General features: G+C 45.3%; 1 protein-coding gene across 11 annotated transcripts in view; it reads left to right on the top strand.

Annotated features, from left to right (window-relative positions):
• gabra2a (gamma-aminobutyric acid type A receptor subunit alpha2a) overlaps positions 1–27,493 on the top strand; it is a 499,051-nt gene that overhangs the window by 285,229 nt on the left and 186,329 nt on the right. For all 11 annotated transcript variants that reach the window (XM_072496699.1, XM_072496695.1, XM_072496697.1 and 8 more), the window contains 2 exons: positions 5,885–6,105; positions 10,162–10,244. In XM_072496699.1, the coding sequence (XP_072352800.1) occupies positions 5,885–6,105; positions 10,162–10,244 (304 nt within the window). The remainder of the gene's footprint in view (positions 1–5,884; positions 6,106–10,161; positions 10,245–27,493) is intronic.

Here is a 27,493-nt window from a genome sequence, read left to right as displayed (position 1 = left end):
TAGCTAAGCAATCCAGTATCCATGCTAATATGTCACCCCCTGCAACATGATCTCTTACATGAACAGAACCTTTTATGTGGCACCTTGTCAAATGTCTTCTGGAAATTGAAATACTTCCACAGTTTCCCCATTATCCACATTGAGCTCCAATAAATTAGTCAAATGTAATTTCCTTTTCACTAAATCACGTTGACTCTGCCTAATTGCTTTCAGATTTTCTTTTAAAAATATATTCTATTCAAGGTGTTTTCATTTTTATACAAAACTCAAAAACACCACCAGCTTTATACAACCGTCAAATAACTGCACCATCCCACTCCACTAAACACTCTACATGCCTAAAGCTAACCAATAAAACAGTAATGATAATTGCACAAAACCATAAACAAAACCCAACCCCCATATACAATCCCTCCTCCACAACCCCCCTTCAGCCACTGACATTCATAGATCCTTCTAGTAGGAGATGAACAATCTCCACCTCAAGAGGGATCCCTCCTCTGACCCTCGAATGGCGAACGTTATCTTTTCCAGATGCAGGAATTCATTCCGCCGCCAAGTCACTCACCCACCCCACCACTTTTGGTTCCAGGACCCACCACCCTAGCAAGATCCGCCTCCGGGCTATCAGGGAGGCAAAGGCTAACATGTCATCCTCTCTCCCCACCTGCACTCGCGGATCCTCAAAAGCCCGAATATCGCCACCCACGGCTCGGAGACACTCTCACTGCAAAATCTCTGACTTGGTCCCCGAGAAGACTCCCAGAACTCCACCAAGTTTGGGCACGACCAAAACATGTGAATATGATTCACCGGCCCCCTAAACACCACCTACACTGTCCTCCACCTCCAGGAAAAAAACGACTCATACGCTGATTTGTCACGTGCGCTCTATGCACCAATTTAAATTGAATTAAGTTTAATCGCTCACGGGTGGATGTCGAATTTACCCTCAACAGTGCCTCACTCCAAACCTCACCCATCAAATCCCTCACTCCGCTCCTCCTCCCACTTCTTCTTAACTTCCCCCAACGAGGTCCCCCCCCCTCCCCCATCAACTGCATTGAGATGTTCTAAGTGCTGCAGGATAATCTCCTCAGTAACAGAATCCAGCCATTTCCCTATTACAGATGTTAGGTAACCAGCCTGTAGTTTCCTGCTTTCAGTCTCCCTCCATTCTTAAATCGGGGCGTTGAGTCACTATTTTCCACTTTTGATGGCAATTTTGGAAAATTAGAACCAATGCATCTATTACCTCAAATATTTTGAACGTAATTCAGTGGACAAATGTTAAAGTCCACTTTCGGGCGTGGTTAGCTGGGTGTTTCTCAGCGGCAGCAGCACCGAGGACCATCCCGATATTCACCGTCACTTTGTTGTTTTATTTGGCCTTGGGGAGTTTCCCTACACTGAGGCCACTCTTTAGTTGCAGATCGGGGTGTCATTTTGAATGGCAACCCTCCGACCCCCACTTCATCCCCAACCTTGACAAGGACCCTGGGTGCCAGGTTGGCAGTGCCAAGGTGCTGAGTGCCAGCGGAGTGCCAGGGTACCATCCTGCCCTGTCTCCGACCAGCTGGGGGTATCTAATGACCTGAGAGAAACCCCGCGGTGCCCCCAACCGGACGCCATTTCGCACTGGTCCCAGTTTGTGGGTGCCGATTAGCTCCGGGGTCGGCATAGTTAAGTGAGTAGTTAAACTCACTTAACTATGCAAGTCTGGAACTGCACATTGTGGGTGGGATCCAGATTGTGACATCTCGCAAGATCTCATTAGATCTTGTGAGGCATAATGACCGTTGGGCGCAAGTTGTAACGAACGTTGGGAATCCCGGAAGAGACCTCTTGTGAAATCTACCGGCCGGGTCCAGTCCCGATTCTGGGGGGACGCGGGTGGTAAACCACGCCCATTAACTCTGTTTATTTCTCCATAAATGCTGCCAGACTTGTGTGTTTCTTGCATTTTCCATTTTAATTTTGGATTTTGAGCACCTGTCCTATTTAGCTTTTGTGTTTCTTGGGATGATCCAGCGTTATTTCAAAATATTTAAAATTGTCTGTTGTTCACTTTACATATGCATTGCACAAATAAAATATTTGGTTATTTAATTATTTCATCTTATTCAACTTGTTTACCATGTGCATTCCTTTATTTATTTTTAGTACTGAAAAAGTATAAGAGATAAATAATAACCTTTCTTTCTGCAGTCTGTAATTAGAAAAGGTCAAAAGTCTAATTTTGCTAATCAAGGATGGCTGAATAAATTCTCTATTATGTGTGTGTCAACAAATGTCATCGACAATCATTATGGTAAATCAAATTGACATCTTGCTCCAGTAACCATAGCAAATAACTTATAAAATACAGAACAAATGTTATCAAATATAGTTTATATTAATAATTATGGGCAGTAACAATGGGCATTTTTGTATTGTTATTATCCACATGCTATTTTCACAAAATGTTTATGCCTTCATGGGATATGGGCATCGCTGCCAAAGCCAGCATTTGTTGCCCACCACTAACTGCCCTTGAGAAGCTGATGTTGAGCTGCCTTTTTGAAAAACACTGCCATCCATCTGGTGCAGTTCCTGCCATAGCACTGTTAGGAAGGGAGTTGCATGTCTTTGGTACAGTGACAGTGAAGCAATGGTGATATAGTCCCAAGTCAGGATTGTGTGGCTTGGAGAGGAACTTGCAGTTTGTGTTTTTCCTGCACATTTTCTGCCCATGGCCTTCTAGGTGGTGGAGGTCATGGGTTTGGAAGGTGCTGCTGAAAGAGTCTTGATGAGTTGCTGAATTGGATCTTGCATATTGGGCACAATGCTGCCACTGTTCGTTAGTGGTGGAGGGAATTAATGTTCAAGTTGGTGGATGGGGTACCGATCAAGCAGACTGTTTTGACCTGGACAGTGTCAAGCTTCTTGAGTGTTGTTGGAGTTGCACTTGTCCAGGTAATTGGAGAGTATCCCAACAGATCTTGTAGATGGTAAGCCTGCTTTGGTGAATGAGGAGGTGAATTACTCATCACAGAATCCCTATCTCGGATCTACTCTTGTATTTAAAGTATTTATATGGTTGTTGCAGTTAGGTTTTGGCCCATGTTGACTACTCAGCATTTCTGGCTGAAGATGATTGGAAATGCCTCAGTGGTTTCTTTTGCACTAATTTGCTGGGCTCCCCATCATTGAGGGTGGAGATATTTGTGGAACCTTTTGCTCCTGTCAATTGTTTAATTGCCCACCAACATTCAGGACTGAATATGGCAGGAGTGCACAGCATTGATCTGATCTGTTGGTTATGGGATCTCTGAGATCTATCTATTGTATTCTGCTTCCATTGTTGCCATGCAAGTAGCTCTGTGTCATAGCTTCACCAGATTGACACTTCATTTTTAGGCATGCCTGATGTTGCTCCTGTAAAGCTCTCCACTCTTCATTGAACCAGTGTTGATCCTTTGGCTTGATGGCAATGGTAAAGTGAAGAATGTGCCAGGGTATGAGATTACAAATTATGGTTGAATAGTTTTGCTGCTGATAGCCCAGAGCGCCCTGAGGAGGCCCACTTTTGAGCTGCCTGATCTGTTCTGAATCTACTCCATTTAGCAAGGGGGTATTGTCACATAATGTGATGGAGGATAAGCTCAATGAGAAGATGGGAATTTGTCTTCCCAAGGGCTGTTCAGTGATCACTTTACCTATACTGTCAAGGACAGATGCAGCCGAACAGATAGATTGCTGAGGACAAGGTATTGTGGGATTTTCCGCTTCATTGTTTCCCTCATCATCTGCTGCAGGCCAGTTTGGCAGCTTATCTTTCAGAGCACAGACAGTAGTGGTGCTACCAAGCCACTCTTGGTGATGGGTATTGAAGTCTGCCAGCCAGAGTATATTCTGTGTCCTTTCCATCCTTAGTGCTTACTTCAAGTTGTGTTCAATATTAAAAGTACTGATTCATCAACTGAAGAAAAGTGGTAATCAGCAGGAGTTTCCTTGCCCATGTTTGACCTGATGCCATGAGGCTTTATGGGGTCTGGAGTCAATGTTGAGGATTCCTGGGCCACTCCTTCCTCTGGTAGGTCCATCCAGAAGGACAGGACATACACTGGGATGGTGGTGATGGTGTCAGGGACATTATCTGTAAGGTATGATTCAGTCAGTATGACTATGTCAGTCTGTTGCTTTGAATAGTCTATGGTCCAGCTCTCCCAATTTTGGCACAAGGCCCCGCATGTTAGTATGGAGCACTTTGCAGGGTTGTGTGCCCTTCGTTCTTTCCAGTGCCTAAGTTGATGTCAAGTGGATAATCCAGTTTATTGAATTTCGTACAATGGAGCGGCTTGTTAGGCCATTTCAGAGGCAGTTAAGAGTTGAGTACATTACTGTGCATCTGGAGTCACATGTAAGCCTGACCTATTTAAGGTGAGGATGAGAGATTTTCTTCCCTAAAGGCCATATCATGAACCTGCTGGGCCTTTTGACAATCAATGATAGCCTCGTGACACCATTACTGAGACCAGCTTTCAGTTGCAGATTTTATTAGTCAGTTGATTTTTTAAAAATAATTTAATTTAAATTCCACCAGCTGCTGTTCACCAGCCCAAAGTACTTAATCTAGACCTCTGGATTACTTCTCCAGTGAAATTATCACCATGGGTGTCATTCTTCGACCCCCCGCCGGGTTGGAGAATCGCCGGGGGCTGCCGTGAATCCTGCCCCCGCCAGTTGCCGAAGTCTCCGGCACCGGATATTCGGTGGGGGCGGGAATCGGGCCGCGCCGGTTGGCGGGCCCCCCCGTTCGATTCACCGGCCCGGATGGGCCGAAGTCCCGCCGATAAATTGCCTGTCCCGCCGGCGTGGATTAAACCACCTTTTGAACGGTGGGACAAGGCGGCGTGGGCGGGCTCCGGGGTCCTGGGGGGGGGGCGCGGGACGATCTGACCCCGGGGGGGTGCCCCCACGGTGGCCTGGCCCATGATCGGGGCCCACCGATCCGCGGGCGGGCCTGTGCCGTGGGGGCACTCTTTCCCTTCCGCCTCCGCCACGGTCTCCACCATGGCGGAGGCGGAAGAGACTCCCTCCACTGCGCATGCGTGGGAAACTGTCAGCGGCCGCTGACGCTCCCGCGCATGCGCCGCCCGGGGATGTCATTTCCGCGCCAGCTGGCGGGGCAACAAAGGCCGTTTCCGCCAGCTGGCGGGGCGGAAATTCCTCTGGCGCTGGCCTAGCCCCTCAATGTTGGGGCTCGGCCCCCAAAGATGCGGAGCATTCAGCACCTTTGGGGCTGCGCGATGCTGTCTGATTGGCGCCGTTTTGGGCGCCAGTCGGCGGACATCGCGCCGTTTCGGGAGAATTTTGCCCCATGTTACTGTCTGCCCCATTATGCCATTGTCTACCCTCCAAATGTACTGAAACCAGATGTACATCAAGAAAAAGCAATGTGCCATGTGGTCAAGATATCACAATGTTTGTTTACATTTACTAGAAAAATTCAACTACTGAATAAATAAACTGCAAGAAAACTGTTTGTTTCCTATTCACTGTTACACTGAACAAAGACATTATGAAATTGGTAGGATTATCAGAACTGTTCAACAATGTTGTAGCTTCAAAAGTGAAGTAAATATTGTTTTTAAATTTTACGACAGTGATGTTTCTGAGTCTTAGGTTTCTAGCTAAGAGCAACACTCCCAACTCCTTACCATCTAAATAAGATCATCTTGATACTATATGAAGAATGGTCTCTTTAGGTGTTAGGTGAAAACAGAGGGAAAAGCAATGGATTTGATCTTGCTTTCCCACCATGTGCTGAGACTATAACTTCATGCATTTTTTGCCACTAATGTTTCTACTGTTCTGAATATAAACTGATTAATGTTAACAGGAATACACAATTGATGTGTTCTTTCGGCAAAGTTGGAAAGATGAAAGGCTTAAGTTTAAGGGTCCAATGAACATTCTTCGATTGAACAACCTGATGGCCAGTAAGATATGGACACCAGACACATTCTTTTATAATGGCAAGAAGTCAGTGGCACATAACATGACCATGCCTAACAAGCTGCTACGAATCCAAGATGATGGGAAGCTTCTTTATACAATGAGGTAAAATGTTCAACATTAAAAGCTCCAGTAACTATTTTTGCAACTTTTCCATTTGGAAGCCCAGTGTTAATTGTCCCTGCCATGAAGCTAGTGTTAATGCAGAGACATGCATAATGTAAAGGAACAGGTTTTAAATAATAATAATCTTTATTAGTGTCACAAGTAGGTTTACATTAACACTGCAATGAAGTTACTGTGAAAATCCCCTAGTCGCCACATTCCGGCGCCTGTTCGGGTACACTGAGGGAGAATTCAGAATGTCCAATTCACCTACCAAGCACATCTTTTGGGACTTGTGGGAGGAAACCGGAGCATCCGGAGGAAACCCACACAGACACTGGGAGAGCATGCAGATTCCGCACAGACAGTGACCAAGTCTGGAATCGAACCTGGGTCCCTGGTGCTGTGAAGCAACAGTGCTAACCACTGTGCTACTGTGTCGCCCTAACCAAAGCAGATATAAAATTCTCCTTTCATTTTGCAGTGGTCACATAATAGATAAAGATTGCAGAACCTAATTTTATATTGTTTCTTAATTCACTTAACTGCAGCACAGTTCATTGGCATAGTCCTGAAAATGGTATGAATAGTGTTTGAAGCTCACCATTGCAATCGTGTGTGTGTGTGTGTGTGTGTGAGTGTGTGCGTGTGTGTGGGCAGAGTTTTAACTATGGTGTCCTGTTCCCAGCAGTGGATCAGGAAATAGGTGTCACTTCTGATCAATTGTTGTTTCATTGGTTCCCACACAATTACAGTTAAAATTTAAAGTGCTGGCGATGTGCAGAAGAGACATGTGCAGTCATGCAGTGAGACAAGCTCTTCACTGGTGAAAGCCGCTGTCAGCTGGCAATGCAGCAGGTATGGGTAGGAGCCTCCTGGACAAGCAGGGAGGCTCTTCAACTTGGCCACTACTTTCCTGGCCAGCCCATTGCCACTAACAGAAGACTTATTGAGAGCAGAAAGAAAAAGCTTATCTTCCAAATTTAAATTCTATCTGTAAATATTTCACACTGCATTGGTTTCACTTTGTTTACACTTGCTTCATGATTGTTTGTTGGGACTAGCTTTGTCAAAGAGCCAAATGTATTGGCACGCCTCATGCTTGGCATGCATTGATGGTTACAAGGGAGTTAGGGACACCTCTAAATTGTGAAAGAAACAATGTTGTGTTTCTGCATTCACTCTTTATTGAATGTTTATGTTAGTGTCCAGTGTTGTGTTCACCACCTTTGCGGGACATGGCTGAACTTGCAGGTACAGCTGGTCCTCCCTTTTATGCGTTGTAAAGGATATTGGCTGAGAGCATGCTCATCATTGATAATTGAAATGTTTCGGTGAACCCAAAGCCTTCGAAGGACTCTGCAGCCACCATCCTGAGATGGACGCACGTGTGGGCAATACTAACACTGCCCTTTAGGACTCTCATTTTCTTCCCTTGACTGGTTCCAGTGCCCCTAGCCATATCTAAGACTCCAGGCCCTTCCCATTTCATTTCTCCAAAAACCTGACCCCACCCTCTGTTTCTTTGGATCTCTTTTACACCTTCATGCCCCCGACTCCGCACCACACCACACCCTCTCACTCCTCTACTAATGACTCACCTTGTCAGTCCTGAGCGTCCATTCAACCTGTCATTCTCCTGCTTGTCTTCCTTGTGCCGCAAAATGGAACAAGGAAAACCACTGACCTAAAACATAATTTTAGAAAGCTACTGTTGCATGCCGACTTTTAAATGAACATGAACTGGGTGTCACAAGATTCTTGGGTGCTACTGGCATTAAAATTAAGGTAGGATGTAATTACAGAATGTTTCAATATAATGAGTATTTATGGCATGTAAATGAATTACAAGTAGGAAAGAATCATGGGACAGCGAGAGGTCCGTCCATAATACATTGCTGTATTATTCTCTACATTTGAACCCACCATCAGGAAAGCAAAGTTTCAGCTCTCACCTAATTAAATCACCGTCCCCACCACAATTCCTGTTCTTGCAGGCCCCATGAAATCCCCCTGCATTCTAATCCATATAAGGGCAAGGAAGATTCACATTTCGGCTAAAACAAAGGTATGGTCGTTGGCCTAATACACGCACTCATATTTCACGCCTCTGTCCTTTCGTTCTTTTTATTCTCTTTTTAAATCTGTAGCTGGAAATTGATCCGACAACTCTAACTGGAAAGGTCCCTTAATGGTGAATAAGAGGCGTGTGCATAATTCCAGTTAGAAATGCACCACCCACCTTTTTTGCATGAAGACAAAAATATGCATTGCTTAACGATGCCTGAAGCCGGTAGTAAACCTTTTCCTCATGCGGCTAAACCAGTTTAAGGGCCTTCTCTAAGGCCAAGCCAGGAAGTAACTTACCTGAACGTGGTGTCACGAGGAGTACTTAAAGAAACTAATCACCACTACTCCCCTTCCCATTGCAATCACCCTGACCCCCCTCCTGTACCACCAGATTCCTGATCATTATCCCAGATGCGACCGATGGATCGCTTACCTGTGAAGTTAGCAGTTGTCCGACCTTGGACTTATTGTGATGAATATATTCCAGTAAATACAATCAAAGTCAATGGCAGGAAATTAAGTCGACCCACTCTGCACTTGGAAAATGGGCACGGCCAAGTTTCTAGTCCTGGGGTTTTGTTCTCAGTTTGTAATTTTGCTCCTAATATGACTCCAGGAGATATTTTTGCTAGATTTAGTAGAATAAATTGCAAAGAATGCATGAACTTTAAATCATGTAGCAGAGAAGGCCCATCATGACTGGCTCTTTGTACGACCTATCCAGTTAGTCCTACTGTCCTAGTCTTTCCCCATGCCTTAGCAAATATGCTACTCTGTGTTAAATTTTGCGGATCATGTATCCTCTCATTTTCCCAGTCTATCCACTTCCTCCTGAAGCCTGTTACTATTCTTCTCACTCTTTACTGCATTTCTGAATTTTGTGCTACGTGCAAAATAAGTGATTATTTCATTTTGAAGTCGAGTTCAGTTGTGTGAAATGATTCATTTACAGGATAAGCATCAACATGCTTTCATATTTGGTGATGTATGCATTATCTGAAACAGTTGAAGTGTGCATTTGTATTTCATTGATGTCACGTTGCTGTGACTAATTGATTAATCATCATCCTCATATAGTGCAGTAAGATCATTTTATGTACAACTAGAGTTATATGACCTTGAAGAAGACAACTGTCTGGCACATCTATTAATGTCAGTAAAGTCTGCAAAAACTCTGCTAGTTTAATTAGCCTTACTTTCCTTTTGACAGTGTCAAATGCCATAGGTTTGCAGGCTAAAAGATATATAAATGGTGCAATGCAATTCTCAAAGTACATTTGTAAATGAGAACATAATAAATAGGAGCAGAAGCAGGAGTAAGCTATTTGATCCCTTGAGCCTGCTCCACCATTCAATCAGATCATGGCTGGTTGTTGCCTTAACTCCACTATCCTATCTGCCCACTCATAACCCTTGACTCACTTGTCAATCAAAAATTTGTCCACCTCGCCTTGAATATATTCAATGACCCAGCCTCCACTGCTTTCAGGGGTAGAGAATTCCAAAGATTAACATCCCTCTGAGAGAAGAAATTCCTCTTCATCGCCATCTAAAGGGAGACCTCTTATTTTTAAACTGTGCCCCCAGTTTTAGATCCTCTTACAAGGGGATACATCTCGAGATCTACCGTATCAAACTCCATCAGAATTGTATATGCTTCAATATCACATCTCATTCTTCTAAACTCCAATGACTATAGGCCCAACCTGTTCAACCTTTCCTCGTATGATAACTCCTGCATCCCCAGAATCAATCTAGTGATCGTTCTCTCAACTGTCACCAATGCAAGTTTATCCCTCCTTAAGCAAGGAAACTAAAACTGTATGCAATAGTCTAGGTGCAATCTCACCAATGCCCTTTACAGTTGGCGCAAGACTTCCTCACTTATACACTCCATCCCTCATGCGATAAAAGTGCTCATCACATGTCATACTGTATAACAGCGGCGGTTTATTTTAGGTAGTCATTGAATGTGTGTTCTCACAGGCTCACTGTCCAGGCAGAGTGCCCAATGCACTTGGAGGATTTTCCAATGGATGCACATGCTTGCCCCTTGAAATTTGGAAGCTGTAAGTATTTAAGTTTGTACATGATCTGGTTTGTTTGATATCATTTTCATCATGATTTTGAACCTGATGATTTACTATTTGTGCTCATTGACCTTGAGCTAACGGTGTGATATTACCAGAGATGTTAATCCATTTAAACAAAGTTAACACCTCTGTTAAAACAGTATACAAAATTTTTCATGAACACTGTCAGTGTTGTACATTGATATTCACAAAATGTCATTTCAAACCTATTGTATGCTGCATAATTTATGATTATATTACAATTTTCTCAAATAAATTCAATGGAAATAATAATTGAGAAAGGTATAAAATGGGCTGACAACTTGCTCATCATTCATTTTTTACACAAACTCAACATCCACCATGTTGTGCGTTCTCAGTTTAGGATTATCTTTCACACCTCTATAATTGTCAGCACTAATTCTCAGAATGCTTCCTGGGCTCCTGATGCTAGACGTTTACAACCTGTTTGGTTTCTACAGCAACAAGTGCCAGCTGAATGGTACTCAAACTGCAACCAAAATCTATTCCAGCTGTCTGAAAGGTAATGGGCCAGGTTCTAGTGAAATTAATGATGGCACTAAATGTCATGGAATATGATGGACCTGTCAGTGAATCAAGCTGCTACTTCAGGAAACTGCCTCCCATGCCTTATATCCTTTCTCTCTCTCTCTCTCTCCTCGTATCTCTAACTCTTCCATGGCTCACAGTGTGGTTGAATCGAGACAAGGTGGGGATGTGCAGGGGATGGGAGGTGGAGTTTCTGCCAGAAAACCTAGGAGCTCTAGTTTCACTACCTGCTGTGAAGTTTTGCTTTGACACCCAGAGGTCCGTCTGATTGACAGTTTTGGTTTTCATTCAGACAGGGAGCACTCAGCAGGAGGCTGCAGCCATGGGTAAGTCACCTACTGTAGCTCGTGGGAATTCTGTGGAGGTCCTTGAGGGGTACCAGCACATGGCATGGAGAGCTTAGCGCGTTGAGGGAAGTATTTCTCGCCTATCTTAAGTTGCTGGGTTTCTTGAAGCCTGGAAAATCCAGTCAGCCAGAGATATATCTGCAAAGCTAGTTAAAATAGAAGTCGTCAGCCTCGTTAAAATGTTTAAATGATAAACTTGCCTCTCTCGAGCAGGTTGGCTGCTCTCTTGTCCTACAGAGGTGGACAGATTGGATTGGGTTTGAAATTTTTGAATTTTGTGTGACACCAAGCCACCCAGTTTTTGCGGGTTAAAATTCAGCCCTGTACATCTCTGATTTGTTTCTGGACTTCCATCTGTGAAAGTGACCAATTTTGCAGGCGCCAAAAGCAGCCCAGTATGACTCCTATGCAATCTAATCTCCACATGCAATAGCGTAAAGGTTAGGAATCTTATGATATGGGATTATTCCAGATCTGCAAAATATTTACACTCCCTTTCAAACTGCATATTAGTTCTGCCGATTAGCACTGATTGACGGCTATTAAAATTCTGTAATTGTCTTCACTTTTAAAGCCAGTAAGCCAGACAACTAATATCAGCCAAGAGATCTAATGCCAAGCTTGATCTCCTGACTATGGAGCAAGGGCACCTGGTCTTAATGATGACATTTTGGCTTTCCCACTAGGTGAGCTATTGGGAAGAAGTGTTGCAATAGAAGAGACACAATTACTTTAAAAAAAAAAAGAGTTTTCACATTCCTTGTAAGGACAGCAGGATCACAATTGTTCCCCTGGACTCCACAAGAAAAGTTAAGGCATTCTCTCCCCATCTTTCCAAGTCCTGAGATTTTCCTGGGACCTTCTCCCGTTTCTAACCTGTGCTGAGGACCACACCTTCGGTCCTCGCCAGCAGCCGTCTGTCACTGAACATGCCGCTCCTATCTGCCAGACAGCTGCCTCTTCCAGGTCACTTTCACGGCATTCAATGACCAAATACATGGAGATGAGGCCTGGAAATTAAAATTGGATGGACCTCACCCTGCTGAGGTCAGTGGCTTTTGTGTGGAATTTGCATCAACCCTGCCATATCTGCCTGTTGACACATGACATAAAAATCGAGTCTTTTGTGTTTGATATAAATACCTTTCAGTTGATAATTGTTCATATTACATTCTCTTGGCTGTTTAGTAGAACAATAGGTTGAATTTGAAATTGCACCTAAAATTTGTATCACGTCCTTCTTGTGTTTCTGCCCAATAGCCTTGATCAGTTAAACTGTCGTAAAATTTGGAATGGCCTGGGTAGAATTTACAAATGGCCAAAAAACTGTGTATATATCCACAAGCCACCTCAAACCTGCCAACTTCCAGCTTTAACTTGAGCATGCTCGACTGGTTACAAGTACCCCCTCAGAGGAGGCAGCAAACTAAATATGTTAATCACTGAATTCTGACTATTTCAATCTACATTCAAAACTAATGCCACATTCAAGGGTTTGATGGGTTTCTCAAAACTTGTAATGAAACTAAGGTTCTATGGTCACTCATAAAGCTCAGTGAGGGTCAGGCGAACACAGTAATAAACATTCATTGCCCCCAGCTGATATCTAATCTACAATAAAATATCTGTATACCACTTTTAACGTCATAAAAAGTCTAAATGTACTTCTATTGGGGCTTTATCAAATAAAATTTGACACTGAGTCACAAAAGGAGATATTTGGGCAGATGGCTTAAAGCTTGGTCAAAGAGGTAGATTTTCAGGAGTATCTTAAAGGAGGAAAGAGTAGAAGTGGAGAGTTTTAGGGAGAGTATACCAGAGTTTAAGGTTTTGACAGCTGATGACAGAGCCTTCAGTGGTGGTGTGATTAAGTCAGCCATGCTTCTGTAGCTTGGTATCGTACCTTGTTTTATAATGCTTGTGAAGTGCTTTCATAGAATATTTACAGTGCAGAAGAAGGCCATTCGGCCCATCAAGTCTGCACTGGCTCTCTGAAAGAGCATTCTACCTCGTCTCACTTCCCTGCCTTATCCCTGTAACCTTGCACATTCTTTCTTTTCAGATAACAATCCAATTCCCTTTCGAATACCTCAATCAACCTCTCAGGCACTTCACTCCAGACTCCTGCCACTCTCTGCATGGAAAACCTTTCCTCACATCATTTTAATATTTTTGCCAATTACTTTGAACCTGTGTCCTGTGGGCAGCATGGTGGTGCAGTGGTTAGCATTGCTTCCTCAAGGCGCCGATGACCCGTGTCCGGTCCTGGCCTCGGGTCATTGTCTGTGTGGAGTTTGCACATTCTCCTGTGTCTGCGTGGGTCTCACCCCCACAACTCAAAGATGCGCAGGGTAGGTGGATTGGCCACACTAAATTGCCCCTTAATTGGAACCAAAATTGAATTGGGTACTTTAAATTAAAAAAAATAATACATTTTGAACCTGCCCTCTAGATATTGATGCTCTCTTGATTGGGAACAGTTTTTCACTATTCACCCTGTCCATACCCCTCAGGATCTTGAATACCTCTATCAAGTCTCCTCTCAGCCTTCTTTTCTCCAAGGAAAACAGACTTAACCACTCCAATCTAACTTCATACCTGTAGTTGTTTATCCCTGGAATCATTATTGCGGATTTCTGCTGTACTCTCTCCGATGCCTTCACATCTTTCCTCAAGTTTGGTACCCAGGACTGGATGAGGCCTAACTGATATATTTTATTAGTGCTTTGGGATGTTTCATTACAATCAAAAGTTCCTGCATCAATATAAGTTGCTGTTGATGATGTTGAACAGACCAGAATTGGAAAAATCTATCACTGGGCAAAGGCATGTCCACAGTACTTGCATTAAGAGACTGGTTTCTGAACCTTTGAGGTATTGAGATTGAGATAAAGATGGCTGATAACCTGACAAGCTTAGATTGTACCTCGGATGAGGAGCAAGATAACCTTCAGGAACAACAAGAGCCTGCGATGTTGAGCCCTGCAGACAGGGGAGGCAGCAGAGGGGTCAAAGTTGGAAGAAACACTACCTGCATTATGGGATACACAAGCAGCAGCTCCGCTTCCTTATCTTCACCGAAGAGCAGTGTTTCCCGAGACTGAGCTTGTCACATCAGTGGGTGGCAGACATCTGCAGCTTTTGAGAAGAATTCTTGTTCCCTCCTAAACACGATGGCCACATATTACCAGTGTCTCTGAAAGTGGCACTGCCCTTAAATAAAATGTCTCCAGATCCAACACCCAGGGCTCCACAGAGAAATACCCAAGATAAAGATAGATAGTTTTTTGAAGAATAAAGGGATTAAAGGTTATGGTGTTCGGGCAGGAAAGTGGAGCTGAGTCCACAAAAGATCAGCCATGATCTCATTGAATGGCGGAACAGGCTCGAAGGTCCAGATGGCCTACTACTCCTCCTAGTTCTTATGTTCTTAGTATTGTAGTGATCTCTATATGTGCATGTACACAAGGGGTTAATGTGTAATCAGTAGCACCACATGATGAAATGAATGAAAATCGCTTATTGTCACAAGTAGGCTTCAATGAAGTTACTGTGAAAAGCCCCTAGTCGCCACATTCCGGCGCCTGTTCGGGGAGGCTGTTACGGGAATTGAACCGTGCTGCTGGCCTGCCTTGGTCTGCTTTCAAAGCCAGCGATTTAGCCCTGTGCTAAACAGCCCCTAGAGGGCCGGACCAAAGTCAATCACATTGGGTCTCTGGGTCTCTCTTGGGTGCACTGTGACCAGGGCAATAGCAGACTAGTTCAGATGGCTAGTGGAGTTACGTATAGTTACCGTAGTTAGATCTTGTTAACCTTCTCACTAGTATCAAAATGAAAGTGAAGAACTCATGCAATTATTGTTATAGTTACTCAACAAACCTTTTGTTACTACTGGACGAGTTCGAGTTTTCTTCATCGAGATTCAGAATACCTCATCACTAACCAAGGTTTGAGTAGCACATGTTACCTACCACACAGGTAACACAACATGGTACCAAGCGTGTTGGCTTGAACAGAACTAGTAAGACAAAAAGAGAAGAAAATTCAGACCGGATATTCGACCGTGGAAGACTTCGCAGCAAATTGATCCTCGATGACTAACTATGGGAGTCATTGGACCTCTAGGGCAGCTAGGAAACAACCGGTAATTTAAGTTATGACTGGAAAAGATTTGAACAGATATTCCAAATATTTATCGCAGCTAATGATTTAAGCACGGTCTCTGACGCAACAAAAATAGCACTGCTACTCTCAATAGGAGGGTATGAAGCTATAGAAATCTATAATTGCTTTAATTACTTAGAAGGTGAAAACACCAAATTAGAAGTAATACTCAAAAAAATTTGATGAACACTGAGTCAGTCTGGTGAGATGCTGGAAAGATTTAACTCTTGTCATAAATGCCAGAGAAATGGAGGGTCCATCACTGATTTTATTACAAATCTCAAGTTAATACCACAAGGCTGTGATTATGCCGATTTCAGAGACACTATGATAATGGATCAATTAATTTATGGACTATCTGACAAAAATTTGAAGGATGAACTTTCACACGCTAGGTATCTAACTCTAGAAACTGCTATACAAAAATGCCTTGCATATGAACAAAAACGAAATCAATACTGTGAGTCTTTACAAACACAGAATCAGTATCTAGAAAACAAAATCGGTAAAAATGGCACGAACACTCACCATGAGGCAGAGGCAGGATCTCACTCGATGCAACAGCACTTTTTGATTGGCAGCCATCTTGAGCGAGAGCGTTCCGTCCAGTACGCACATGAGCACTTCTCAAAAAGAAGGAAAACGGCAAAATACACTCGAGAAGCCGCGCACGCGCAGTTGCAAAAAGAGCGCACAGTAAAGGAAACTTGAATTGTGTATGCGCAATCTATTCCTACGTATGACGTCACGAGCGTCATGGCATCAGAGGACCTGGACCACACCCACTTAAAAGGGAAATGCACGGAAATGAACAAAAAGAAATGTAAAGCTGTAAAACCCAATTTTCTTAACTCAAAAGACAGAACAATGCCTGAACATACACCAGCAGTTAAAAATGACCTCCGCAGCACCCTGGCACAAACGGTTTGCACCACCCAAAGAGGAGAGCACAGTGATTTGTTCATTGAAAAATACTACTCAGAAGATGATTTCTTCATTGGACATAGAAAGAACAATGACAAATCCGAAACAAAAAGAGATGATTTGTTCAATGAAGACTATTGCTCAGACATGGATGAGTTGTTCGGAATTGATGATCATTGCATCAGCAACACGGTTGAAACGCTCAACACGACTCTTCTCATGGTAGATGAATTCAATACCATGATGCCATGGCAGATCGTCAATACATTGGATGACAGCAATACCCAAGAAGAAGACGACGCCACAGAGAGAGCACAGATCGACTCTACAGCGAGAACACTGCACGACTCCACAGAGAGAGCGATGACAGACTCCAGAGAGAGAGCAAAGAGAGACTCCACAGAGAGAGCGATGAAGGACTCCACAGAGAGAGCGATGAAAGATTCCACAGAGAGAGCGATGAAAGACTCAACAGAGAGAGCGATGAAGGACACCACAGAGTGTTGCCTTTTTTAACCTGCTTTAAATATGGCAATCAATAAGGTTGCCCTTCTTTCTTTAGATATCAATATTATATTGCTCAGAGTCACCAGGTATCAAATGATACCAGGTTCAACCGGATATCGATCAAAGAGCCAAACACCAGTTAGTTAGTTCAAGATCAACGGTACTTTATTTACACACAAGATTAATCATGCAACATAAACACTACTAGTTAGACTACACCTATTGACTATGACAACCTGCACTTACTTCAGGCACCCGGCTTAGGTCAGAGGAACAGTGGCCTTTGTTTAAATCTGGATCTACTGGGTCTGGAGAAGTAACTGCTGCTCAGCTGGGCTCATCCGTCTAGTAGCGGGCGTTGAACTTGAACTTGCTTCTGGTGGTGCTGCAATTGGAGGTGGACATTGCCGGAGCGCCAGGTCCAAGAGAGGTCGAACACATGGCAGTGTCTCCCTTTATCCTTGGGGAGTTACGCGCTCTTTTGGGCGTTCCTTTGTTTTGGACCCCCACTAATTGGGTAGCTCTTGATCACTGTGTTCGATCTGAGCCAATAAAGGGGCGGGTGCCTTGATGGCTGGGCATGTCCTAAGCGGTCATTGACCCTGTTGTATACGCTTCCTGAATACTGGGAGTGGCGCCGAAATGTCTGGGATTGTATCGGTTATTCAAGTATCAGTCCTTTGTCTTATGCAGATGGGCCAACAAAATGCTAATCGGTTGGGGGTTTCGATGCTGTCTGGATTCCCCATTCACAAATATACATTCAGGCTCTGAGCCTGCCTGAATCTTACATTGTCCACATTTCCTTTTATGCTTTGCGACCATCCATGTTTCTTATTGTAAGTGAACATCCCAGATGGCTACAGTCCGTCTTCTTGATCCTCAACACGAAGCGTGAAGGATCACACTACTGAATCTTCTCCTGTTCTCTGACATGCCGGGTACCCTCAATCAAGGACAGGTTCTATCCTACTCTGTCCTATGGGTCGAAACATTTACCTAAGTTTTCCCTAATACAACACATATCTATAAAAATTCTAAGGGGGCACTATAACATTCAATCTTGCATTTCAATTTCTTTACACAAAAAGGGGAACCTCAAACTATACTTAACTAAACTATACTCATGCTCCTATCAAATAACCAAAGGAACTTATATTACAGCACAAAATAAACAATAGCAGCATCACATTCCTACTTAACATTTGCGTCAATTTACAGAGAAAGTAATTTTATTTAAAAAAACACAATTGCGGTATTTATTAGGGAGGAAAGGGTTCAAAAAGAGTGTGGGGTCTGCTGAAGTCCGAGAAAAGGAGCTCTGAATGTGTATACTGGAGGGCGGGAAGCTCTCCTTCGCCATTTCCGAAGTCTGATCGTCTGAATGACACTGCAAAGTATAGCTATAATCAATATGGCTTCTACCGTGTACGAAAGAGAATACCACTTTATGATACTGTCACACCATGTGGGGGTATCAGTAGCTGTGTCTATGTGTGGTGTAGTGTCCGGGGTCGGGGTGTCGTGTTGGGTGGTCATGTTTAGGGCCAGTGTGGTGAGGGGTGTAGGGGCGGATAACGCGCGCAACTGTATTGATCCAATGACGATCATGATGCAGATCATCAGGTCCGTCTTCATCTTGTCTGTATCTTCCTCTGTCGGCTGGTATATTCGTATCTTCCTAGGGGTGCAAGCATAATATCTGTTATTATCTTGTTCAATATCTTGTTTGTCTGTCTGTTTCTCCTTAGCGTCAATTTCCCATTTAGAATCGTCACCATATGTGACTCCCTCATTTTTTTTTTTTAAACCAACTATTTGGGAGACAAGACATCCGAAAAATAATTCCGTCACAGTGCGAGCACTCTCGCAGCCTGTGTTTGATGGGCTGAGTGGGCAGACAATTTCTCCGTCCAGTGCAAATTTGTTTCAACCAAGTGTTTTAACATGAAGTAGCAGATGGGGGTTAGCAACCGAAGGGTCGCCGGAGAAGAAACAAAAGTTATGACAAAGTGCATTCTTTAAACCACATTTTTAAAAGAACAGCAAAAGAGTTTCGAAAAGAACTTTCCGAATGGGGTGCGTATAAGCCACGCGTTGCTCCATTACCCGAGCTTGGCTGACCAAATACATAGGGGGTCCTCAGGCAGGGCGGGGATCAATGCCGTTACTCCACTGCTTGAGTGACCTTGCAAGAACGGTAAGAATTTTAATATTTATGGACTTTCAACAAACTTGTCCCTTTAACTACCATGTGGCGTCAAAGGAGTAGTCATAACTGTATCAAGAAATTTGCCTGAGATCGACACCCAAAGTCGTACAAGAGAGAGAAACATTCAACATTTAAAAAACTAAAGAAGAAAGCGGGCAGGTTCCATCAGGGAGTAGGACACCGTAAATCTCAATCGGTTCCTTTCTATCATTATCTGGATACCTCAGGGTTCCATTCCAAAAAGGGTCTCAAAGGGGGTAGTATGGTGGGAGTCAGACTCTGAGTCATCACCATCGCCCGGTTGCCAAACTTGTGACTGGAGTTTCAGTGCCAATGCGGCGTTGGCCGATCTGGGATCCATCCCGTCGTTTCTTATCAGTCGATAAGAATTGTCGCGGTGCCTTTGTTTCTTATCCTGTAGGGACCAGGGGGGGGGGGGGGGGGGATCACTATCATCGGGTGGTGGGTCAGGTTCTGTTGACGGCAAATAAATTGTCTCTGAGGGGCCGAACATATCGTGGTCGGTGTCACTGGGGCTGTAGTATCAAGGGAGTCCGTTGTGCTTTCGCTGTCGCTATCACTAGCGGCCGAATCAAGTGTGAGGATGAAATTGGACTCTGGGGCGGAGTCAAGGTCGTGTCTGTGGACGTGCTGTCGCTGTTGGGGGAGGGTTGGATTGGGTTGTCAGTGGGCGGGTCTCCGCTGTCTGCCATTGCCAATGAGAGGTGGTGCGAGTGGCTGCACTGCATTCCATAAACCTTGAGCTGGTTTATATGGAACCATCCTGATTTTCCATTAGGATATGTGACCTTGTAAACTGAGGGGCTTACTTTATCGGAAATTGAGTAGGGTCCAGCAAATTTGGAGGCGAGGAATGAACTGGGATTGTACAGGGAGATCATGACTTGCTGTCCGACTGTATACTCTATCGGGTGTACTGTTTTATCAAAGCAGGCCTTACTCTGCTTTCGTCTAGCGCCTAGTCGAACAGCTGCAGCGAGCTGTGCTGCTTTAATATTCTCCATTATGTTTTGGACCACTTTCTCGTGGGTAAGGGCGGTGACTGTGGGGCTGGCCAAATCAAGTCCAAATAAATACTCGGTGCCCTTCATGGGTCGTCCGGTCATGAGGGTATGGGGGGTGTATCCTGTCGAACTCAACACCGTGTTTCTAATAAACATCAGTGCGAATGGGAGCACTGTGTCCCATGTCGTGTTATGCTGCTGTACCATCTTCGTAAGAGTTGCCTTTAGGGTTCGATTCATGCGTTCCACAATGCCACTGGACTGTGGGTGATAGGCTGTGAAACTTCTGTTTTATTCCGAAAATCGTCAGGACGTTTTTCGTTACTCTGCCTGTGAAGTGCGAACCTTGATACGACTCGATACTACGGGGCAGTCCCCATCTAGTAAAAATTTGCTCGGTTAGAATTTCTGCCGTGGCTTTGGCCATGTTTGTTCTTGAAGGAAATGCTTCTACCCATTTTGTGAAGGTGTCGATGACGACCAACACATATTTGTATACATTTCTGCAGGATGGGAGGGGACCAATATAGTCTAACTGCAAGTTCGTCCATGGGCGGGTGTGTCGTAGCTGACCTTTCTTTGCATATCTGTCTGGGTTGTTCTGTGCGCAAATCAAACAGTTCTTAATGTAATGGGTTACATCAGTTTTTAAATCAGGCCACCAACCGAGAGGTTTGAGGTGGGCAAGGGTGGATTCTATCCCTTGGTGTCCGTGTCCGACATGGAATTGACAAATAATCTGGTTCCTGTCCTGGGTGGGGATCACATAAATACCATCCTTTAATATGATTCCCTCGTGTATCGTTAAAGTGTCTTTAAACCTATCATAGGGAGCTGGGAAGTATTTTAAAATTTCCTTTAGCATGTCATCTTCCTTCTGTGCCTGTGCTAAATCTTGAATATTGGTCTGTGAGACCTAGACCGCGTGTACTGGGGCACTGTCGGGGGGGTTGCCAAAAGTGGCCATGTCGTGAGCCTGCTTTTGCTAGGGCGCCAGCTTTCACGTTACCGGGTGGGGAGGAATGATGGTGGCTTCTACCTTTTATGATTCCGTATTTTCGACCTTTCGCTGTCTGGAGAATGTATTTTAGTAATGGGGCTGAGGGTAGGGGTTTTCTGTCCGCGGATATAAATCCTCTAGATTCCCACAGGGGCAGGAATTCTGTCAAGCTGTTGCAGACATACAATCTGTCCGAATATGTGTCTGCTGGGGTCTGGAACGAATCTGGGTGCTGCACAATGTAAGCAATGGCTGCTAACTCGGCTGCCTGCGAACCTTAATGTCCACGCAACTTTAACGAGATTTCCTCTAAAGCGCGTCCCTGCACGTCCTCTACATAAATTCCACATCCTGTGATCCTTTTTCCATCTAGAACTGTGGAAGAGCCATCTACATAAATTTTTGGAGCTTTGTCTATGGGTTGGGTCGCCTGTGGTCGGATGTCTGTCTTTTTCAGCACCGATTTGGGAACAAAGGGGTCTGTGCTGTGCTTGGGTGCAATGATCTTGCACTCGTGTGGGGTTCCTGCATAGTGTAAATTGTCGGCCAGAAACGTGTGCGTCTTTGTCCTTTTGACCGTAGGTGGAATAGGGTCCAGCGCGCTGCGCGAATTTGGCTTACTGTGCCGTCTTTTAGCCTACCATCTAATAGTAGCTATGTCGGGGTGTGCTCGGTCAAAATGGTTACGGGGTTGAGTCCTGTTATGTATGAGAAGTATTGGACAGCCCAAAAAACTGCGAGCAAGTGCCTTTCGCAGGCTGAAAATCCCTGCTCTACGGGGCAGCACGGTAGCCTTGTGGATAGCACAATTGCTTCACAGCTCCAGGGTCCCAGGTTCAATTCCAGCTTGGGTCACTGTCTGTGCGGAGTCTGCACATCCTCCCCGTGTGTGCGTGGGTTTCCTCCGGGTGCTCCGGTTTCCTCCCACAGTCCAAAGATGTGCAGGTTAGGTGGATTGGCCATGATAAATTGCCCTTAGTGTCCAAAATTGCCCTTAGTGTTGGTTGGGGTTACTGGGTTATGGGGATAGGGTGGCGGTGTTGGCCTTGGGTAGGGTGCTCTTTCCAAGAGCCGGTGCAGACTCGATGGGCCGAATGGCCTCCTTCTGCACTGTAAATTCTATGATTCTATGATCTAAAACGCGTGAGGCATAGGCTACGGGTCCTAAACAATCATGCCTTTGCTGTAGAAGTACGGCCGAAAGGGTTCAGTCGGTGGTCGCTACCTCTATTGAGTATGGGGAGTGTGGGTCTGGGGCCTGTAAAGTGGGTCTGTGCTTAGGGCGGGTTTCAATGCATCTACGACATTCGTGTGCTGTGAGAGCCATTTCCATGGGGCCTGTTTCTTAAGGAGCTCGGAAAGTGGGGCTGCTTTTGTGGCAAAACCGTCTATGTGGTTCCTGCAGTAACCGACCAGTCCTAAAAATGACCGGAGTGCTGTAACATTTTGGGGCAAGGGCAATTTTACAATTGAATCGATACGTTTCTGTTCTACCTCACGCCTACCATGCGTTATGACTGTACCTAAATCAGTGACCTTTTCTTGGAGAACTTGGGCTTTTTGGGGGTTGATTTTACATCCAATTTCTTTTAGGAGTCCTAATAGTTCCGAAAGAAGCGAGATGTGCTCTTCCTTGGTGTCAGTCTGTAGGAGCAAGTCGTCCACATACTGAAAGAGGCATTCGGGTCAGGAAAATTTTGCTAATCCATTCACCAATTGTCTGTGAAAAATGGAGGGGGAGTTGTGGAAGCCTTGTGGAAGGAAGCTCCACTTGTACTGCTGTCCCTGGAAAGTGAACGCAAATTTGTAGTGGCACGTTTTGTCCAATAGAATGGACCAAAAGCCATTGCTAATGTCCAAAACCGTGAAGAATTTTGACTGAAGTCCCTGCTTTAATATGGTATCGGGACTTGTGGCAACGGTGGGGGCTGCCAACGGGTTACTTTGTTTAATTCTCTATAATCGAGGGTCGTCGCCATGAACCATCTGGTTTTCTTACGGGCCAAAATCGGGGCATTGTTAGTTGATGCTACGGGCCGAATTACGCCTTGCTCCAATAAACTCTGGATTACTTTAGCTATTTATCCCTCAGCTTGCTGTGGAAAACCATATTGTTTCTGGGGCTTAGGATCGGGACCTATAATGTTGACTATTCCTGGGATTTTACCGCAATTGTGCTTGTGCTGGGCAAACAATGCTTTATGTCTTTTCAAGACTTCTCTAACTATTTTGTATGTGGTAATGGGTTGTGGGTCAAACCAGTACTCTCCCACTGAGCTAATCCTGTGTGTGTAGTCTCTTACTGTGAGCGTGACAGGGGATTGTGCAGCTCTAGCCATTTTCCACACACACTTATTTACAGGGTCGAAAGAAAGGTTGTGTGGGCTGATAAAATCTATGCCCAAGATGTGCTCTGCTGTCTGGGGTAAATCTACCAAAACGACTGAGTGTTTCGTTTTAATGTTACCGATCTGGATATCCACAGGGCTGTAATGTGACCCTGCTGGAGGTGACCTGTAAAGCCACTAAGGGTGATGGTGTCTGTAGTGGGCCATATATCTCGCTGGTACATCATGGAGGAGTTTAACGTGGTTCGGGACCGTCCTGTGTCCCAAAGGAACTCTACGGGGTGTCCCTGGACTGTGCCTGCAACTACCGGTCTTCCGGACTTGTCCCAAAGTGTGTCGCAGACCCAAGATGGGGAGTCCGAACACCGTCAATCAGTGCCATTTATGGCCAAATTATCTGCACGGGCATTAACGCTGTGGATAGGTCTGGCATTGTTCCTAGGGGGGGCATTTGTGGGCTGATTCCGTTGCTGTTTCGGGGGGGCATTGCATTCTCGGGCATAGTGTCCCTCGTGTCCATAATTGTAGCATCCCTGCGCTTCAGGGTGCTGCGTGTTACATCTACCTTCATTTACCCATGGGGGCCTTGGTGTGCCCTTACTGGATTCATGTTGGCGTCTACTCTCTCCTGCTCTGTCTTTTTCTGTAGGGACTGTTCCCAAGCTCTAGATTGTCGCTTCAGTACCCACACTTCATTGTGTGCGGGGTCTGAGGGGTCGTAATTCGCACATGCCTTTTCTCCTGCTTCCGTGGCGTGGGAGACTAAAATACGGGTCCATTTGGCCATATTGTCTGCAGATAAATGGGCGCGTGTTAAATCACCGAATACTGCGATGAAGTGGATCCAGAGGCATCCAGCAAATGCCGTTGGATGCTCTCCCTTTTTCTGTCTACACTGGTTGAGTCCTTCTACCGGATCTCCTCTATTGTAGCCAAGGGCATCTAGAATGGCAGTTTTCATATCTTGGAGGCTACCTCTTCCTACATTTTGTGGGTCGGGTAGGGCTGAACTAACCGACGGGTCAAAGCGCATCACTGAGTTTTACTTCTTCCTGCTCATCCAGACCGTACATGACGGTCTGTTGCCTAACTCGTTCGAAAAAGTGGTGTGGGTCTGACGTGGGATGAAAAGTTTCTATTTTGTCGCGGGCATCTCTTAACTGGGTGATGGTTAGTGGGGTGGTGTACACAAAATCGGGTTGGTCTTCTGTTGTTACTCTACGCTGCGTGGTGATGGGATTCATTGGGTTGTGTGCTGCCTGTGCAGTCAGTGGTGCGGGTGCTTTCCTTTTCGGGGCCTGGGGCGCTCTATTCTGACTTTCTGTTTCATTCACATATTGATGGGTCGTTTCATTAATTTCCTGCCAATCGGGGCCATCTTCCTGATCGAACTGTGGGCCAAAGGTATCTCTGAACCCATTCTGAACTGAGAGCAGTGATTGCAACCTTGCAATTTGCTTCTTGCACTTGGCATGGTCCACCGAACTCTGCCTCTGGAACTGTGGAGTGCTCGTAGGGCTTCCTTTAAGTCTTCACATTGTTTTTTCAACTGTTCTGCCCAGTTTTCTGTTTCCTCTGTTACCAAAACCGCACCTTGTGTGTCTTGGTAGGCCTTATCATATTGGATCTGAAAACTACTTGGGTGAGCGAGACACGATTGCTGTGCCCGTTTGACATCAGCCATCTTCTTGTCCTTCGCTGCTAGCTGCTCTCGGAGTTGCTCATTTACTTTCTCACACTTGCTAACATTTACCTCTGTACTCCTCTCCTTCTCCTCAAGCTGTCTACGGAGCATCCTCACAACCTCCTCTGTGCCTCGCAATTGTGCCAAGCAGGCCACGATTGCCATCAGCTTACAAACTCTACTTAAATTCTTCTTGTGGATCTCGATCAGGTTATCCCACCAGGTTTGTCCTATACTACCAGGACCTGTTTACTCATTGGCACAAAAGTCAGACCATAGGAGCCATCCTTTCCCCTTTAGGTACTTTCTAATCTCCTCTTCCCATATGGGACACTGTTCTGCTCTGTTGGTCGCTGCGACCTCAGGTTCTTGTTAGCACAGGGCTAAATCACTGGCTTTGAAAGCAGACCAAGGCAGGCCAGCAGCACGGTTCAATTCCCGTAACAGCCTCCCCGAACAGGCGCCGGAATGTGGCGACTTGGGGCTTTTCACAGTAACTTCATTTGAAGCCTACTTGTGACAATAAGCGATTTTCATTTCATTTCATTTCATTTTGTGGATGCGTTTCATTGCCATCTCTACGATTATCTCCGTTTCTTTATTGGGAATTTGGAACAGGGGGGAATAAAGCGGTGATGCAAACAATGGGTACGGCTTAAGCTATTTTCCGGTTTACACAACTCCCGAAAGTTTCACGCAACAAAAATCTATCGAGGTTACCTTATATCCCTTGTTAGAATCATAGTATCATAGAATTTACAGTGCAGAAGGAGGCCATTTGGCCCATCGAGTCTGCACTGGCTCTTGGAAAGAGCACCCTACCCAAGGTTAACAGCTCCACCCTATCCCCATAACCCAGTAACCCCACCCAACACTAAGGGCACTTTTGGACACTAAGGGCAATTTATCATGGCCAATCCACTTAACCTGCACTTCTTTGGACTGTGGGAGGAAACCGGAGTACCCGGAGGAAACCCACGCTCATGCGGGGAGGAAGTGCAGACTCCGCAGAGTCACCCAGGCCGGAATCGTACCTGGGACCCTGGAGCTGTGAAGCAATTGTGCTATCCACGATGCTACCGTGCTGCCCCAGCAGCACGCATGCAAATTACGCAAATTAGTATGCATTCATATTACACACTTCCGAATCTTGGAGGTTTGATCGATATTGGTCTTATGCTTGTGGCTTCTTTTACTTTGCCAATTTGGATTTCTAATTCAACCGTTTCGTGGGTTCTCTCGGAGTGACACATTCACTTCTGGGTCGAATCCCGTCAGATGTCGCCAATAACTGTTGCCTTTTTTTTTACCTTCTATAAATATGGCAATCAATAAGGTTGCCCTTCTTTCTTTAGATATCGCAAATATATTGCTCAGAGTCGCCAGGTATCAAATGATACCACCACAAGATTCAACCGGATATCGATCAAAGAACCAAACACCAGTTAGCTAGTTCAAGATCAATGGTACATTATTTACACACAAGATTAATCATGCTACATAAACACTACTAGTTAAATTACACCTATCAGCTATGACAACCTGTACTTAACTTCATACACCCGGCAAAGGTCAGAGGAACAGTGGCCTTTGTTCGAATCTGGATCTACTGGGTCTGGAGAAGTAACTGCTGCTCAGCTGGGCTCATCCATCTGGTAGCGGGCGTTGAACTTGAACTTGCTTCTGGTGGCGCTACAATTGGAGGTGGACGTTGCCGGAGCGCCAGGTCCAAGAGAGGCCGAACACATGGTGGTCTCTCTTTTTATCCTTGGGGAGTTACGCGCTCTTTTGGGCGTTCCTTTGTTTTGGACCCCCACTAATTGGGTAGCTCTTGATCACTGTGTTCGATCTGAGCCAATAAAGGGGCGGGTGCCTTGATGGCTGGGCATGTCCTAAGCGGTCATTGACCCTGTTGTTTATGCTTCCTGAGTACCGGGAGAGGCTCCAAAATGTCTGGGATTGTACCGGTTACTCAAGCATCAGTCCTTTGTCTTACGGCGATGGGCCATCAAAATGCTAATTGGTTCCCTAGTAGCCTGGCGAAGGATCTTGCTAATGTGGAAGGAGGCGAAGCCCCCCAGCCTGGAGGCCTGGATAAATGATATGGCTGGGTTCATAAAGTTGGAGAGGATTAAGTTCGTCTTGAGAGGGTCTGCGCAGGGGTTCTACAGGCGGTGGCAAGCGTTCCTAGACTATCTCGCGGAGCGTTAGAGGAAGGTCGGTCAGCAGCAGCAGCAACCTTGGGGGGGGGGGGGGGTGGAGGGGACGTCCTGGGGGGGGGGGGTGGAGGGGACGTCCTGGGGGGGGTGGAGGGGGGGGGGGGAAAGGGGGGACTGCCTGGGAGGGTGGATGAGCAAGAGATAACATGAAGGGTTGGGGAAACTGGCAGGTACGGGTGAGGGCCAGTGTACAAAGCTGTGTAAATATATCATTTTGCCATGTATATATCTTGCTCTGCGCGATTT

Source organism: Scyliorhinus torazame, chromosome 3, assembly GCF_047496885.1.
Source record: "Scyliorhinus torazame isolate Kashiwa2021f chromosome 3, sScyTor2.1, whole genome shotgun sequence".
Classification (NCBI taxonomy): Eukaryota; Metazoa; Chordata; class Chondrichthyes; order Carcharhiniformes; family Scyliorhinidae; genus Scyliorhinus; species Scyliorhinus torazame.
Note: the sequence above shows the minus strand (reverse complement) of the source record. Positions and strands in the feature narration are given on the sequence as shown.